Source organism: Pogoniulus pusillus, chromosome 21, assembly GCF_015220805.1.
Source record: "Pogoniulus pusillus isolate bPogPus1 chromosome 21, bPogPus1.pri, whole genome shotgun sequence".
NCBI classification, from domain to species: domain Eukaryota; kingdom Metazoa; phylum Chordata; class Aves; order Piciformes; family Lybiidae; genus Pogoniulus; species Pogoniulus pusillus.
In genome coordinates, this window is record NC_087284.1 from 8,654,329 (window position 1) to 8,671,599 (window position 17,271).

Genomic DNA, 17,271 nt, shown 5'->3' on the forward strand with positions numbered 1-17,271 from the left:
GTTGAAAAGCTTTTGTTGAAATACTTCCACTCAGTGCAATGTAGTACAGTGATTTGTACATCAGAAAAATGGTGATTTCACATTCCTCAGGTGAGCTGCGTGGCTGAGCACAGCCCTTCCTTTGCTGATTCCACTTTAAACAGCCCTGCTTGTTTGCCTGGTGAATGAGGCCATTGCATTGCCATCAGGGAGGTACCACTTTCACCTTCTGGTCCTTCATTAAGCAGGTGTATCCTTTATGGAAGAGTAAAATGTAAGATTATAAGATACTTCAGGAAGGGAGGTTGTACCCAGGTGTACCAAGGAGTTTCTGGCTGCTTTGGCAAATGAATTTGTTTTATGGTTCGATTTGTTTTATCAGTTGTTGGGGAGAGAGTCTTTTTTTGCCTCTAAAGCGTCACCAGTTTGTTGCTTGTGGCTTTGCATGCTTTAGTACTTGTAGTGTGGTTTAGTTTACCACATCATATTTGAGCAGTTTCTCTAATGTTACCTGCTTCATATGAGAAATGGAAAATTGATCTGTGAAGCTGGCAAGACTACAGGAGGAAGCAGAGTTGTATTTCTGCTTTGACCATAGCGATGCTGTATATGAGACCGGGTCACTGTTCTCAAGTGTCAGCTTTTTGTTGAGATCTGTGAATGTTGTCTGAAGCCTTAGGCTGATGTGGTTGCAAAATTCATACTTACTTCTGAACTGAACTTAATGCCTCTAGATATGGTTTCCCATATATAAAATCTGGTTTATGTACATAACAGTCAATAGCATCCTGGCTTGTAGTAGAAGCACTCTGGCCAGCAGGAACAGGGACATGATGGTCCTCCTGTGCTCAGCACTGGTGAGGCCACACCTTGAGTATTGTATTCAGTTTTGGGCCCCTCACTGCAGGAAGGACATTGAGGTTCTGGAGCATGTCTAGAGAAGGGCAGTGAGGCTGGTGAAGGGCCTGGAGTACCTGGCCTACGAGGAGCATGTGATGGAGCTAGAGTTGTTCAGGCTTGAGCAGGCTGAGGGGAGACCTCATTGCTCTCTACAACTACCCGAAGGAAGGTTGGAGTTGCCTCTTCTGCTTGAATGGCAAGTGACAGGATTAGAGAAAATGGTTTCAAGGTGCACCAGGGGAGATTGAGGGTGGATGCCAGGAAATACTTCTTCACAGAGAGAGTTATCAAGCATTGGAATGATCTGCCCAGGGCAGTGGTGAAGTCACTATCCCTGGAGGTGTTTAAGCAGCCTGTGGAGGCATAAGGCCATGGTTTAGTGTTGATCCTTCAGTGCTGGCTCAGAGGTTGGAATGGATGATCTTTGAGGTCTCTTCCAACTGCATGTTTTCTGTGATTCTGTGATTTGGCAAAGGTGCTATGAAAAGAAGAGTTAATACTGTGCTGCTGAGTACTGTGGAAAAGTTTAGAGAGAATTATTGAATTCTCATCTGGCAAAAATGCAATAGATAAGAGTAGCATTTGCAGATGAGCAGTGAGTCTATAGAGACTTGAAGAGCACTAGTCTGTTTCATTACCTGAATGATGAAGCATAGTCATGGGAAAAGAAATATTGTTTAAAGATAAACTGTATACTTCTGTACACTTTATGTCCCTACAAAAGGCAAGTTAGAGTCACCAGCCACTTTACTTTTGTTCCTGTGTAACTTGGCTAGAGTAGGTAATTTCAGTATTCATCAATTCATACAATGGTTTGAATTGGAAGGGACCTTAAAGATCATCTAGTTCTAGTTCCCTGCCATGGGCAGGGACACATTCTACTAGATCAGGATGCTTAAGGCCTTGAACACCTCCAGAGAGGAAGAGAATCCCCAACCTTCTTGGACAACCTGTTCTAGTGTTTCACCACCCTTAGAGTAAAAAATTTCTTCCTAATATTTGAAGTCCCGAGGAGGGCTGTGAAGATGATCAGAGGGCTGAAGCATCTCCCCTATGGACACAGGCTGAAAGAGTTGGGGCCATTCAGCCTGGAGAAGGCTCTGGGGGGACCTTGTAGCAGCCTTCCAGTACCTGAAGGGGGCCTACAAGAAGGCTGGGAAGGGACTTTTCACAAGAGCTTGTAGTGACAGGATGAGAGGGAATGGATTGAAACTTGGGAAGGGCAGATTAAGACTAGTTTTCAGTGGAGTGTAGATGATTTGTTAAGTTTTAGTCCAGATGTTCTTATTTCAGTCTAGTAAAGCGGATGTCACAAGACCTTAGAAGGTAGGCTCAAATGTACAGAAAAGAAACTCATTAATACATTCTTCTACTCTTTTTTTTCCCCCTTTTTTTTACAAAATGCAGAATTGAGGAAGAATTTCAAAAGTTTGTGCTGGTCACAGCAGTATTTGATTGACAGTTGATGAAATGGCTTCTGTTTCCACTGACAGCTCTGAGGGGTTTGTGACAGCCTTATGGAATTTGTTCTTTGTTAAGGTGACAAGAGCTCTAGTGTAATTACATTTATTTCTGAGCTGCTACCTAAAAATTAATTTCAAAAAGAGGGAAAAGATTCTAAGTTACTTAATCTCATTTCTGCATGTTCAACTCTGACAGGAGAGTGTTCTCTTCATTTTGGATTCTGTCACTGGGTAATAGCTTTGCAAATTTTTCTCATAAACCAGCAAATGTGTGCTTTAGCAGACCTGAAATCATCAAAATTGCATTTTATTTACTTTTCTTGCCTTTTTTTTTCCCCTTCTGAAATGAAAAATGTCATGGTCAAATCAAAACCTTGTGCTGGTTACTGAATTTCTTGATTTGGTTTGGTGTTTTTTTTTTAAGTAACAGTTTCATTCTGCAGTGTGCTCCATGCAATAGCATGGACTGTACTCACCTTGCTGCCATTTTGCTGAGGAATTTAGGACATGCTGTACAAAATGGGTATGTACTGAATTGGATAGCTGGATCAGATGATATGTAGAGAAACACTTGGTCACGTTAATACGCCTTAAAATGGTTTTGAAAGGAAATAGTAGTTTGGGGGGTTTGTACCATGAGAACAGAACTGCTTGAATCTTGTTGCAGAATGTTTTGTGTCTGAGTTTTTGTGCACCTTCATTTGCATGTCAAGAGAGATGTTGAGATACTGGAGCATGTCCAGAGAAGAGCAGCAAAGCTGGGGGGGGAGGCCTGGAATACAAACCCTATGAGGAGAGAGAGGCTGAGGGAGCTGGGGGTGTTTAGCCTGCAGAAGAGGAGGCACAGGGGTGATCTTGTTGCTGTCTACAACTACCTGAAGGGAGGCTGTAGCCAGGTGGGGTTGGTTTCTTCTCCTATGCAACCAGCAACAGAACAAGGGGACACAGTCTCAAGTTGTCCCGAGGGAGGTATAGGCTGGATGCTAGGAGGAAGTTCTTGCCAGAGAGAGTGATTGGCATTGGAATGGGCTGCCCAGAGAGGTGGTGGAGTTGCTGTCCCTAGCGTTGTTCAAGAAAAGCCTGAATGGGGCACTTAGTGCCATGGTCTAGTTGATTGGATAGAGCTGGGTGCTAGGTTGGACTGGATGATCTTGGAGGTCTTTTCTACCCTGGTTGATTCTATGATTCTATGAAAGGTCCTTGTGGAAAAGAAGAAGTACTACACAGCACTGCACTGCTCCTCATCTACTGTGTACAGGGTAGAAATGCTGCCTTTTGTGGGGTGAAGGGTGAATTTCTTAAAGTGTCTCTTCACTGAACTTGCTATAATGCTGTATTTTTTTTCCAGATCACTGAGATACTTTTTACTTGGACATTTAGAAACATGGAGAAAATGCAATAAAATTACAGTCTTGCAAAACATTTGAGTAGCGTTTGGTTTGTCGTTTCTGAAATGACAAGATGTTGTAACTTTGAATGTCAAAGCCACTCAACTTGTCAGGATTTGGGGTTTTTAATTCTTTCTTTTTTTCTCCCCCTTTCCCCTTTAAGATCGTGCTGGAAGCATCAGTACTCTTGATTCGTTAGATTTTGCAAGATACTCTGATGATGGCAATAGGGAGGCAGAAGAAAGAGTAGCAGGTAAGTGTTTTGGATGATTTAGGAATTACAGAATGCTAAATTCACAGCTTGTTTTGTTTCTCTTGTAAGTATTTAAATGAAGATTCCTGAGAAGACAAGATTTAACCGTGATGGTTTAACTGGTCACTTGAAATGATCACATTTCAGACACTTCTCTTGTGATCAATGTAAATATTCAGGCAGATGCACTTCTTTATGTCACCAGGATAGAAGCAAGCAGTATGCTTAAAAGTTGTCCCCAGGTTTTGACAGTGTTAACAATATCTTGATATTGCCTGGTGACTACTGCTGTTTAGGTGAAACATATGCTGAAATATTACATATAATAGTCTGTGATTGTTGTAGCCTCTGACAGACTCTGTGACTACTACATGGGTGGTAGCTTTCTGATGTGATCTGCAGCAACTCATCTCTTAAATATAGCTCATGTATAGATCCAAAATGCATTACCAAACCCAGAGTAAATTTGGGATTTTCTCAGTTCCATAAATCTTAATTGCTACAGGTCATAATTCTTCTCTCCCATTTGATTTGATTCACAGCATAAGATTGTTTCAAAGAAGTGGCAGGGGGGTGCTTTTGCCTCCTGAAGCTGTTGGGAATTCAGAAGCCTCTGGCATTTGTAATTTTGGATTTTGTGATTATTTCATCAAAGGCAGAGACTGCTTTTATCTTAGATTTGAAACGATTATAGTAATCTCTTTTGCATGTGAGCTGTGTCTCTCTAATCCAGGCTTTTTTTGTAAGATCAGGTATTAAGTTATTCACAGCTGATACACAGGAAGCCACAAAAGCTCTCTAGAAATTGCTGCAGAATTGTTTGCTTCTTGTCAGTTAATATTGTTTAATATCATGAGGACACAAAGGTTGTCCATGCCAGTGACTTGTGTTCTGCAAACTGCTGTGTCTCTGCTCTGAACTGCCTAGCAGAGACACTGCCACATTCTTAAGCAAAGACTGGTGAAACATAGTTCTGTAAAAGACCTTGATTCTGAAACTTCATTTCTCAGTCAGTTCAAAATGTCAGCCAGGATTGACTCAAAGAGAAGAAAGAAAAAATGTTGGGGAAAATATTTTTCTTCCCTGGTCAGTGTTTCTGAGGTAAAGGAGTGGATTACATTCCAAAACTTGAAGCAAATTGAGATATTTTGGTGCTTTGGTTTAGAACTATAGGTACTTGTTGTTCTTCAGTTTGTATGGAAACTCCTAGATTCTTATTACTATCTAATGATTGTCTTTTTTCCATAGGTGTAGTCAGTTTGAAAGAACCAATGCTTGTAAATACACAGCTAGTTTTCTAAACCAAGTGTTTAAGGAACCTAAGTATGTCTGTATTGTGCTTGGAATACAAGGAAGAAACAAGCAAATTCTGAATATTTTCATTTTTTCCATGATTTTGGTAGTTTTCCTGTTTCTACTGATTTTTTTGGCCATAGTATTATTGAAAGAGGTAGTTTAGTGTTCGCTTGGAGCTGTCTTTAACTGAATTGGGTTAGAAATGCTCACAGAAAATAAAGGCTAATCAGAATTGACATCCAGTAGAACCATTAATCTTCTGATGGAACATTAATGACCAAATAGTGATTGTTTCCAGTATGAAATCAATATATCCTAAAATTGAATACTAAATTGAATTAAGTACATCCTAAAATAGAGACTTTTGAAGATCAGAGAGTATCAGTTGACTACCACATGTAATAAACAAGCAAATGATACGGCAGGATATGTACAGTATATTTCTGTGTTCCTTCAAAGGGGTTCTTTGAAGAATTACTAAGAAGTGACAGAACTTGAACAAAGCAAGACCAGATATTATTTCTGGATGTTTGGAAAGATTCAGAGTTTTCCAAAATACCCAGTTTCTACTTAAAATTCTGCTTTGGTTGTAATTCCTTAAAATCTTTTACCTCAGTTCTGTTTAAAACTGTCAGCAGGAGCAATATACTTCAGAAAACTTCTAAGTATTTAGTTTGCACATTTGGCAGTAGAGGTTTCACAAGGTTTTCATTTCCAGTCCCTTCTTTAAACAAATTCTGGCTTAAACCTGCTTTTGAAATAGTTCTTAGCTGCACAAATGCAGCTTGAACCATAACTGGAAGTCCATCCTGCTGATTTCTTTGCATATTCATTCTTCCTAGTGAAGAAATTTGATCCTCAGGAGATAAAATTGTAATTTTTTGTTGAAGCTCGAGGCCATGCTATCTGGTAGCCATATTTTTTTTCTTGGTAGCTCTCAAGAGTAAGGTTTGAATAGTTTCTTTTTCCAAATACCTTTCTCATGCTCTTATCTTTCTTTTTCACTGTTTGAACAGAACTCATGATTTCCTTATCATTTCCATAGTCAAATGTCAAGTAAAGGATAGAGAATAAATGCACATCAGTCAGTAAAAGAAACAGGTCTTGAATAAGAAAGAGATTTTAAAATGGGAGTTAGAACATACTCAGTTAGAAATACTTTTATAACATGGCAATGTTAGAAAGCATCAAATGAAAAAATGCCCAAAGCCATCCTATTTCTCTTTGCCCCTGCAGATGGTATTAGACTTAGCTACCGTATTTTTTTATTTTACCAATCCAAAAATTCCTGGAAGTAACTAGAGATGCTCTTGGCTGAAATGAATTTCGTATCTGTTAGTTCAGTTCATTCCATCTGGCATTTGAATAAAATTTTGGCCTGGAAGCAGATAGGTCTTTGCAGAGTTAGTGTGAACTTGGCACTTGGAAAATCTGATTGAATGAAGCTAACTGACTCTTTCCTAAAACTTTTGTTGCCAGCCTGGCCGAAAAGATGCAAGTCTCAAAAGCTAGTCAGGTTGTGGATGAGCATGGCAGAACTAACTGCAATTTGGAAAACATCCATTTTCTTCCTTACCTACGTCTTTTTAACACAGATTGCTGTGTAGCAAAGTGCACAATACTTGAGTAATGTCATTCACAAAGAGGTTCAAAAACTGTATGCATCCCTAATGCTTGCAGTGTACAAGATGGAAACAATTTCTTCTCTAAGACTAGTAAATCTTGAATCTGAATTCATGTATTAAGTGCCAAAATGGTGTTAAAGTGAATTGGGTTTGAAGAGTTTATTAGGATTAGTAAACCTCCTCCAAGTAGTAATTTTTGTGACACAACCAGAGAATGGAAGACTCGTTCCATTCCCATGGAATAAGAGTATGCTTAATTTGAGGTCAAATACTCACAGCTTTTGGTGTAAATAGGTCATCTGGCATTCAATCTAAGGAACTGAGTCTTTTGCCACAATTTAAACTGACCGAATGCACAGGTATGTTTGTGATCTAAAACTCTTACTTTCCATAATTCAAAATACGTAGTGTAGCTAACCTGCATTTGACATCTACTCTTTGGAGAATCTGATCATTTTAAAACCGCAGTGTTATGTTCTCAATTTTAATAACATTAATTCTCATCATTAAGCTCCAGTTCAATCATGTGTGTTCTCAGATGTCCCTGCATTAATCACTGCTTTCTGGCTAGGCTATGTGTCTGTGATAAGCAGAATAAAATACTGTCCCTGTCAGAATTTGAAGGGAAGAAACAGGTTCAAAATCCACTTGACTATTTTGGAGGATTTCCTTTATCTAGACTTAGGTTCACAATGTCTGTTTTTTCACAGAGCCTTTTTGTCTAAGCTCTGTAAAAATCGTGTGCTATCGAAATGAGAAACGAGTCGCCAAAACAACAGCTTCAGGTCTGGTTAAGGTCTATTCATGTTCCATGATTCACACTGCCTCTAAATGTGGTCACTTCTTTTCTTCTTAGGACTTGTGTTAGAGGAATAGGACTTCAAGAAACCTCAGGTCTTTAAGTATATTGTGAGAGTGGCTTCACTTTTAATTGTAGTCACAGAATTTACATTTCTTCCTACGAATTCAAAATGTTTGCACAAATCCATCAGACATAACGAGATGTCATACACATTTTAGAGGGCATAATTTAGGACATCTAGAGTTCTAGGTTTACTTTAGGAGAAGGAATAACTCAAAAGGGTAGTTAAAAAATAAACAACAACAAAACCTGTCATATGTCCAAATTTGAGGGAAGCAACATAAGCAAGTACTTCAGAGAAGTGGCTTCACAACGTAAAATTACCTTTCTAGTGTTGTCTGAAGGACTTCTTACTGAAGTATGCAAAATCTGACAAAATAATTCACACGTAGGATGCAAAATTCCAATACATGCTGAAAAAAATACTGCTTATACAAAAGCAAGTACTGAATATTTTTGTTGTTTGTTTCTTCTTCCTTTCTTTTGGCCTTGGCCCAACAAGGCTGCTTGCTCATGTATCTCTAGACTTGATAAATAGCCCAGATCACACGTTGTCCTTTAGAGCTAGCTTCTCAATCTATGGTTCAATAACTTACAAAGCCACTAAGAAATGGGAGTGAATAGAATAAAACCCTTGAGAAAACTTCCATTGTTCACCTTTGAAGCTGAGCAGATAAGCTGCCTGCTTCTCGTATGCATTTAATGTTTTAAGATGTATTAGATGAGCTTTATGAAAATGGAGACATTTAAAAATCAGTAATCTGAAAACCTCTGTCTAGTGCTAAGTCGTATGCTTGAAGTATTTAGCTGGTTTAAGTAAGTTGAAGTAATTTTTTTTTTCCAAGTGGTATCTGTAGAAATTTGAGTACCTTATCAAAAGAAAATACAAGAAAACCACTTAAATTCTGAGCAGTTTTCTTCCATAAATCAAAAGAGAGTGTTCAGAAATGCCCTTTGCTTGTATGATGATTAATCAACTTCAGAGCTCTACATTTCTGTCTCTGCTTTTCCAAGTATCCTGAGTAGAGGAGCATCAATTTAGTTCTGTCCTTTCCTAGGCTTTCTGCAGCAAAATTGCCCTGTCCTTTAAGAGTATCAGGTCCTTTCACCAAATACAACTGCATTCATGCTATGAGTCAAGCATGAAGTTAAACTTCAGCTGGCTTTGTCAATGCTTTGCTTTTCTAAGGTACATAAACTTTGCAACAAAGGAGGGGGAGGGAAGAGAGATCAAGTTGTTGTTTTTTTTAGAAGTCAGTAACAATGGTTACCAAGAAAGGAGTTACATGTAACTTTTTTGTTTAAGAGCATGCCATATCATCAACAAATGGGGATTTCCAGTGTCATTTCATTAATACACATGTTGGGATAAAAGTCATGACATATTTCTGCAGTGGATTGCATTTCAGTATAGCTTCTGAAACAAAGAGCTCTTTGTTGCAGTTTCAGATTTGAACTTATGTTGTAGCTATTCACCAATATTTATGCTTGCATTAAAAAAAGCATACTGCAAACCATCTTCAAAGTACAGCTGAATTTGTGACTTGGATATGTCAGTGTCTGTACAGTGGTAATTACAATGATGGTATTAGGAAGACTTAGTAGATGCGATATAAGTGTTTTGTTATAGTAGAATTATGTGGCTATTATATACTGCAAAGGGACAACTTCTCAAATGTATTATGTTCAGAATCTTCCACCATCTATAAAGAAACATGCAGCAGAGTAATCTTTCAAGGTGTAATGTGTAAAGTCTTCATGGCTGCTAAGCATTTTCAGCATCGAGGCAGTTGGCTAAAAATGAATTCTTGCCGTCTGACATGGGTTTGTCTGACATGAGGCTTTTTGGCTTTCTATGCCTTCAGACATGTCTTACTCCTATTTTCCTTAATGGGATTCCTGAGTTTTTCTGATTTATGTTGTTTTATCCCAACTTTTTTTTATTTCATTATTTCTACCATTCTAGTGCAGGGCACTCCTGATCTGCAACTGTTCTGGTCTTGGAAAATGTTTTCTAGAAGAAAATGTTACCATACAGTCATTTCCATCAGAAGAATTACTTGATTTGAATTCCTTACGTTGTTCAAAAGCTAACAAATTAGTAACCACTTAGAATGGTAACTGTGAATTAGTAGTTCAAATGCAAGGAAGTGCTAAAATTCTTAGATACTTGACTACAAGAGCATTTTCTAACTTTGTTGCACAGAAGTATTTGCAGATCAGCATTGCTGAATACTAGAGAGATGTTTACGTATCTTACTCATTGTATCCTCAGTTGTGCTTTTGTATTGCTGCAGTAAAATTCTGTGCATCAAACAAGTTACTTTCATGTAGCAAATGTGATGTACTGTAGTTACTCCTTCAGTTTTTATGGATAAATGCAAACTGAGTGAATCTTTTTTTCCATGCATGCTCACTATGAAAAAAGTTCTTAGCAGCAAATGCTCAAAAGAGGAAGGAAAATGTTTTATGTGCAGTCTTCAGTAGCAATTCTTACAAGCAAGAGCCAATGTGGTGTTTCTGCCATGCATTGTCCTCTGCAAATATTTCAAAGTGCCATGGCAAATTCTTTCTAGGCAGTGATTTTAAATCTCATTAATACTTTCTTATTAAATGCAGCTGCAACATTTTCAGTTTAACCCGGAAGGAAAAGGAAACGTTAGGTAATCTATTTAACACTTCAGTGGGAGCTGTTCTGTGCTCATCTGTCCCAGTGAAGTAAAACAATCCTTTCTGCTAACCATCTTCAAGTGTGATTAGATTAATGTGGGAATGAATGAAATGCATGTAATTACCTGGTAATTACTTAAATAGGTTCCCTGAGATGCTCTAACCGTAGATAGATATAAGAAGACCATTTTCTCTGCCTTTTGCAGAGGTACAGGCCTTTAACATTTCAAGCTGCAATATACATGTGAGATGCTCTAAATGCAGACAGCTGCGAAAAGAACATTTACTCTCTGTTTTTTGCAAAGGTACAGGGCTCTAACATTTCCAGCCACAGTTCACATGTGACCTCAGCATCAAAACAAATGACATTCCACTGTAAACAAAGCACTTTTTGGAGGCAGTGCCCTTGTTAGAGGAAGCAAAGTAACATGAGAGACACATAACAGAGATCAGGGGGGTAGACAGGTGGAGCAGGTGATAACAGCAGCCAGGAGTACACATCTTTCGATCAATCTCCAGCTCTAGATCATTGCAACTCTTTTGTAGTGTAGAGTTCCTGGGAGTTTTAAGGATAATGGAGCAAAGACATTTTTCTTCCAAGTGTCCAAGTGATACAGGAAAGCTGCAGATTTTACCTTTTTTTGTATGTGTGTGGACTTGTGCATCTCTTAAAGGTATTCAACTACGTTCAATATGTTAATCCTTATCAATATAGGATATTCCTAAAATTCCACTGATTTTAATTTTGAACAGACATTTAAAACAAGATTATTCATAGGAGTAAAACAAACTATGCTTCAAGTTCTGCCACTTAACCACTACTAAAATATCAGTGAATAATTTAAGTAAATAAATAACTCAATGTAGTCTGAATGAGACAGTACATTCACCTCATGGTTTAAGCTTTGCTACATGGAGACAGCTTCCTCTGCTGCCGGTATGTATTTGCTTCATTTAGATCTGGCCTCTGCCTGCACCCTCCCCTTGCCCCAAGGAATCAAAAACATTTGACAGCTTGAGCTGATTGTAAGAGTGGGGAAGAAATCAGAAACATTTCCTGATAATATACAGATCCCCCCAAAATCTTACAGCGAGTCCTTGTCAGACAGCTTGAAATTTTGGTTCAGCTACCTCAAGGCCTGTGAAACTATGGAAAATGTTCACCAGTTTGCTTTCAGACCAACTCTGCTGCATGTGTTCATTAGTTCCATAAAGACTGCATGCTTTCTGTTTAAGACAAAGTGTATATTTTTTTACACACCCATCCTTGCTTTTTATGTTTTATTTTTGTTTCCCTTGCCTTGATTGGATGCCTGTGTGTGTTTAATCCAAATCCCTGTCCAGTCCTGGAGTTTGAACTACGGAAAGCCAAGGAGACCATACAGGCCCTCCGAGCCAACCTGACTCAGGCTGCAGGTGGTGTACATAAACCTTTTCTTAAGTCTCTACTTCAAACAATGTAGAAGTAGCTGAGCTCATCCTGTGTGAAACAGTATAAACTTAGTTACTTTTTCTTTCCTCTCCAGAAAATGAAGTTCCTTTGCAGGAACGAAAAAATTACAAATCAAGTCCTGAAATTCAGGTAGGTGGCTGAGTGATAACTGGGAGTTGCATGGACTTTAAGACAGATTGGCTTCTGCAGTTGGAAGGAAAATGAACCCAAAATGTAGTGTATTATTTTCCTATTTTCCAGGAGCCAATCAGACCTCTTGAGAAAAGAGCTCTAAACTTCCTAGTTAATGAATTTTTATTGAAGAATAGTTACAAGCTTACATCAATAACGTTTTCAGATGAAAATCATGATCAGGTAACACTTTCTTTTCGTTTTTTGAGTGCTTACTTTCCATATTCTAATCTTGTAATAAATTCAAGTGAATCGAAATGATATTTCCTCTAGGTGTAGTTCACTTCTTACATGTGAGTATTCGGAGTACTCTAAATATATTAGTTAGCATTTTCATGTGTTAAGCATGGTGTGAAAACACAGCATTTTGAGGAGGCAGGATGCTTACGTTCTTTCAAGGAAGCAAAACAAGAAGAAAATTCTGTGAATTATAGGTACTTAAACACTTCCCTAGATTCTGGTGGACACATTTTCAACTAAGGATGTGAATATAGTAAGATTTTGAACGTAATCTTTTCCTTAGCTCATACACATCTTATTTGTGCTGCTGATCATCTCATGGCCTATATATGCGTATACTTGCTTGTACTATGGCATTGAATACAGTCTTGGAGGAGATCTCCATAATAACATTATGTCCTGGATAATTCCAAACATAGCTGTGCTTTGATAAGTTTTACTTTACATGATAAGTTTTGTGTCTCCCTTGGCTTGCATTCCGTGGGAAAAGTTCACGCTAGTGTGCAGAAAGTTCTAATTATGTTCTGTCTGTTACTGGGTGAACAAAACATCAACACTCAGTATATATTCATCACAAAACAGGAATACTGTCAGAAGAATTAATTATTTAATTAAATATTGAATTTCAACCAATTCTACCTATAATTAGTCCTCCAATATCTTCCCTACAATTCATATCCTAATCTGTAAAGAAAATGGGTTCTTAAATAAAATTTCTGCATTGTCCATTTAACTTTTGAGATCAACAGTGCTGGGTTTCATACAAATACTTGTGAAGACACAGTGCCCAAAAGAGCAAAGGTGAATAAGTTATCCTAACTTTTTATGTGTTCTCACTGAAAACATTTTCTGTTTGAGGCAATTAGCAAAATAAATAAAAATTAATTGCTTAATTCTAACAAGTAAATCTAAACACACTGCAATTAACATGTAGAATGCAACTTTTTTTTCCTAATTATTCACATCATTCTTTCAGAAAATAGTCTTTCTTCCAAATAGGTGTTTTTAACCAGGCTGTGCAAAAAATAGAGTGAAAATTATTACCAGCAGGAAAAAAGTTTTTAAAAATGCTCTCAGTAAACAGAATCACAGAATCATTGAGGCTGGAAGAGACCTCCAAGATCATCAATTCTAGCTGATGACCTAATACCTTGACATCAGCCTTGACATGCCACCAAGTGCCACATCCAATCTTTTTCTAAAAACCTCCGGGGATGGTGACTCCACCACCTACCTGGGCAGCCCATTCCAGTGCCTAATCACCCTTTCTGTGAGGAACTGCTTCCTAATATACAACCTAAACCTCCCCTGGTGCAGCTTCAAACCGTGCCCTCTTGTCCTGTCACTGGTTGCCTGGAAGAAGAGCCTGACCCCCACCTGACTACAACTCCCTTTTAGGTAGTTGTAGAGAGTGATAAGGTCTCTTCTTCTCCAAGCTGAACACCTCCAGCTCCCTCAGCCTCTCCTCATAAGGCTTTCCTTCCAGCCCCCTCTCCAGTCTCGGTGCTCTCCTTTGGACCCACTCCAGCACCTCAATATCCTTCTTGCAGTGAGAGCCCCAGAACTGCACACAATACTCAAGGTGAGGCCTCGTTAGTGCTGAGTACATGGGCAGAATTAGATCCCTAGCCCTGCTGGCCACACTATTCCTGATACAGACCATGATTGTATTTGCCTTCTGGGCAGACTGCTGGCTCATCTTCAGCTTCCTGAACATGACTCCCGGGTCCCTCTCTGTCCGGCTGCTCTCCAGCTACTCATCCCCTAGTCTGTATCACTGCATGGGGTTATTGTGGCCAAAGTGTAGGACTCTGCACTTGGTCCTGTTGAATCTCATACCATTTGCCATTAGAAGTCCTATGTAATAGTGCATATGCTTAGCTATAAAGACATAGAATAATTGTGCAGTAATAGGATGGTGAGATGTCAATGAGAAAAGAAGGACATGTAGTGATGGCTTGAGACAGAAGGTCCTAGCACTGGTTACATTTCTATACAATTAAGACAATTATGACCAGATTTCGTTGAGAACATGCACCCTGTCTGTCAGTCACCTGCAGAACTGTTTGACTGTCTGCCTCTGGAAAAATTACACTGGCTCTTGTGAATGAGATGGGAACAAAGCGATCCCTCTTCCTCTGACTGCACTGATTTCCCTCTCGAATTCACTCAGTGTTCTACCTGATTCAAAAAAGGGTTCGGTCCTGGAAAAACTATAAATGGGGGGTCTATGTGGTTTTGGCAGCTCCTCTCTTTAGTACTTCACCTACAGCTGCCTTTAGGGTGAAGTTGCTTTGGATCATGATTTGGATCATTTTTTTTCTAGTTTTGTGCTTTGCTCTCTTGATTTCAAACTTTCAGCTCCTTAACTACAGCGCAGTCTTCATGTGATTATTTTTTGGTTATGAGACTTGCAGTCCAATAAGAAAGAGAAACAAAAATAAAAGGAAACTTATTGTATGCCTGATTTGATTCCTTTGAAGGATTTTGAACTTTGGGATGATGTAGGATTGAACATTCCAAAACCTCCCGACCTGTTACAACTCTATCGTGACTTCGGAAACCATCACGTTACTGCGAGAGATATGGTAGATGTGTCAGTTGGTGTGGAAGATGATGAGTTAGAGGCTGCTACTCCTGTACTTGGGAGCGTCCCTGTGTTTGAAACACCACAGTCAATAGAAGTAAGAGTCTGCACAGAATAAACACTTTAGCTTTGTTGCAGTAGTGCTTAACTTCATTGTACTAAACTCTCTCGTTTCTATCTTGTGTTTAGCAATGTTTAATAGTGCAAAAATTAGAAGATCAAATTAGTGTGCTAAACAATGAGAAATGGTCTTTGATGGAACAAATCCAAAGACTTGAGAGGTATGTACTTGCCAATCTGCCTGATAAATGTTGAAATAACTTCTCAATGTTTTTCTAACACATGTATAAAACATACAGTTTGCATTTGTGAAATTATTAGGAGTGTTTCAGTGCAGGGCAGTCTTTCTTTTTTAATCTGTAGTATTTGATTTAGAAGAAGGAAAAGATTTGAAAGTGGCTATTTCCCTTTTATTACTTACATGATTTAATTTTATCAGTTTTGTGCTTTCAGTGCCACTTATATATTTACTTCTTTGAAAGCAGGAGAAGTTCTGATGTGTTTTGTGTAGGTTTTCTCCTCAGTCAGCTTCAATTCGTTTCTTAGCACTATGGTGTGTACAGTTTGCAAACACTGCTTGAAAGATATTTCTTTTAATAACTTATTTCAACACAGTTTTTCTTTCTACAGAGCATGATCAGTAGAAGTAACAGTATCTTTAACAACAAAAAAAGTGGTCACAGTATGATTCTGTAAGCTATAAGATACCATTCTTCTGAAAGAAATGCACCAAATGTGACATGTGGGCAAGTGCATAATTTTTAAGTGGGTTTATTGGCTTGTATAGTAACTATTTCAAGCCAGATGGGATACTACATGTTAATTCACCAAGAATTTCAAGTTTTTGCACCACAAATAGAGTTCTGTCTCGTGATGATTTTTGTCTCAATGCTTAAACTTCAGCCAGAAGCAGGTAGCACTATTTTTGTTCATTTATTGCATTGATTCATTCGAAGTGCAGCATTTTTACTGCTATTAATTACCGACTAAAGAACACCCTTAAAGTAGCATGATTTGAACAGCTTGTGTGACCCAAGTTAGTTCTTTGAAACAATTTCAAGCATACTGGAGCTGAAATGGAAGCTCTTCAGTGCCTCATCCTTGTTTCTGTGCTTCAGCCTTGTGATTCCAGCAAGATTCTCCTGAAAACTACAAAAATGTTTCATCCTTTACTTCTCCTTTTTTCAGTGAAATAGATATTCTCAAGAATGAAAACTTTGCTGTGTCAACAGTTTATGGTGTAGCTCCCCAACCTTCTTTAAAACAAGTGCCTCTCACAGTCTCGGAGGACAATGGACGGTACTTGGATATTAAGAGCTCTGAGAGTGACAATAAACATGGAAACACTGAGGAGACCAACCTTTCTTTATCAACTGAAGTGGATTCAAGGACTTCTAAGGATGGTCTGCTAAGTTCAGTGCCCCGTAAAGAATTGGAGAAACTGTCTTCTTGTGCTCCATCGACTAAAGCTGCAGTCCACTTCGATAAACCCAATAGGTTGGTGAGAAGTTTTCAACTGGAATGCTCTAGTGAAACATTTTTGTGAAGTGGATAAATATTTTTCTAGTAGTAAAATTCTTCAGAATTCGTAGATCATTTCTGGTTTGAATGCAAATAAAAGCCTTAACAGTACTTTTAGGGTACAGTGCTCCTATTTTCATTTTCCTAATCTTTGAAGGATGGAGTAAATTTAAGAAACTCGTTTTTAGTATTAAATTTAAGGGTTTCACCTCCTACTTATTTCTAAAACTAGTCCTGTTCCTAGCAATGACAACCTCCCTCCCAAACAAACAAAGACATTAAAAACCCAACACTAAAACCAGGTGTGAATGGGGAGATAGGATGTTTCCATTCTCTTGTCAAATTTAATGCCATAATGAAATGTCTTCTGCTAGAAGAGCTGTTTGGAAGGGTTTTTTTCTGTGTAGATGTGTATAAATTCTCTTAAATACTCTGAGAGCTGTATGATTTTTTTCCCTTTTTTTTTTTAATAATTAGAATATTCAGTGGCATTCTGCTTGTGCAGCTTTAAATATAGGGCAGGTCTTCACTGGATTACTATGTCTCTTTTTTTTTAATCAAAATATTCATGTTGTGTTGTTACCTGGAGGCTGAGGAGTTCCTGTCTGAGTGTTCCTGAGAAAGCCTTGCAAACCTATTATGATGAGATAGGAACTTCACACACTACTGAAATTTACCAGAGCAGCTCAGATGGCTTGGAAATAAGTTGAAGCTATATTTACAAGATGAAGCTATATTTAGAGCAAAGCTAAATTTGCATATTTACAATTATATACAGATAAGAAATAATACAGAAATCCAAG

The 17,271-nt window shown here is 38.3% G+C and overlaps 1 protein-coding gene across 3 annotated transcripts in view; it reads left to right on the forward strand.

Annotated features, from left to right (window-relative positions):
* The window catches only part of RELCH (RAB11 binding and LisH domain, coiled-coil and HEAT repeat containing), an 80,779-nt gene that overhangs the window by 15,864 nt on the left and 47,644 nt on the right, over nucleotides 1-17,271 (forward strand). For 2 of the 3 annotated variants that reach the window (XM_064160845.1, XM_064160843.1), the window contains exons 2-8: nucleotides 3,894-3,983; nucleotides 11,781-11,852; nucleotides 11,963-12,018; nucleotides 12,130-12,243; nucleotides 14,784-14,984; nucleotides 15,077-15,168; nucleotides 16,136-16,444. In XM_064160845.1, coding sequence (XP_064016915.1) covers nucleotides 3,894-3,983; nucleotides 11,781-11,852; nucleotides 11,963-12,018; nucleotides 12,130-12,243; nucleotides 14,784-14,984; nucleotides 15,077-15,168; nucleotides 16,136-16,444 — 934 coding nt within the window. The remainder of the gene's footprint in view (nucleotides 1-3,893; nucleotides 3,984-11,780; nucleotides 11,853-11,962; nucleotides 12,019-12,129; nucleotides 12,244-14,783; nucleotides 14,985-15,076; nucleotides 15,169-16,135; nucleotides 16,445-17,271) is intronic. The other variant, XM_064160844.1, reaches the window with a different exon arrangement.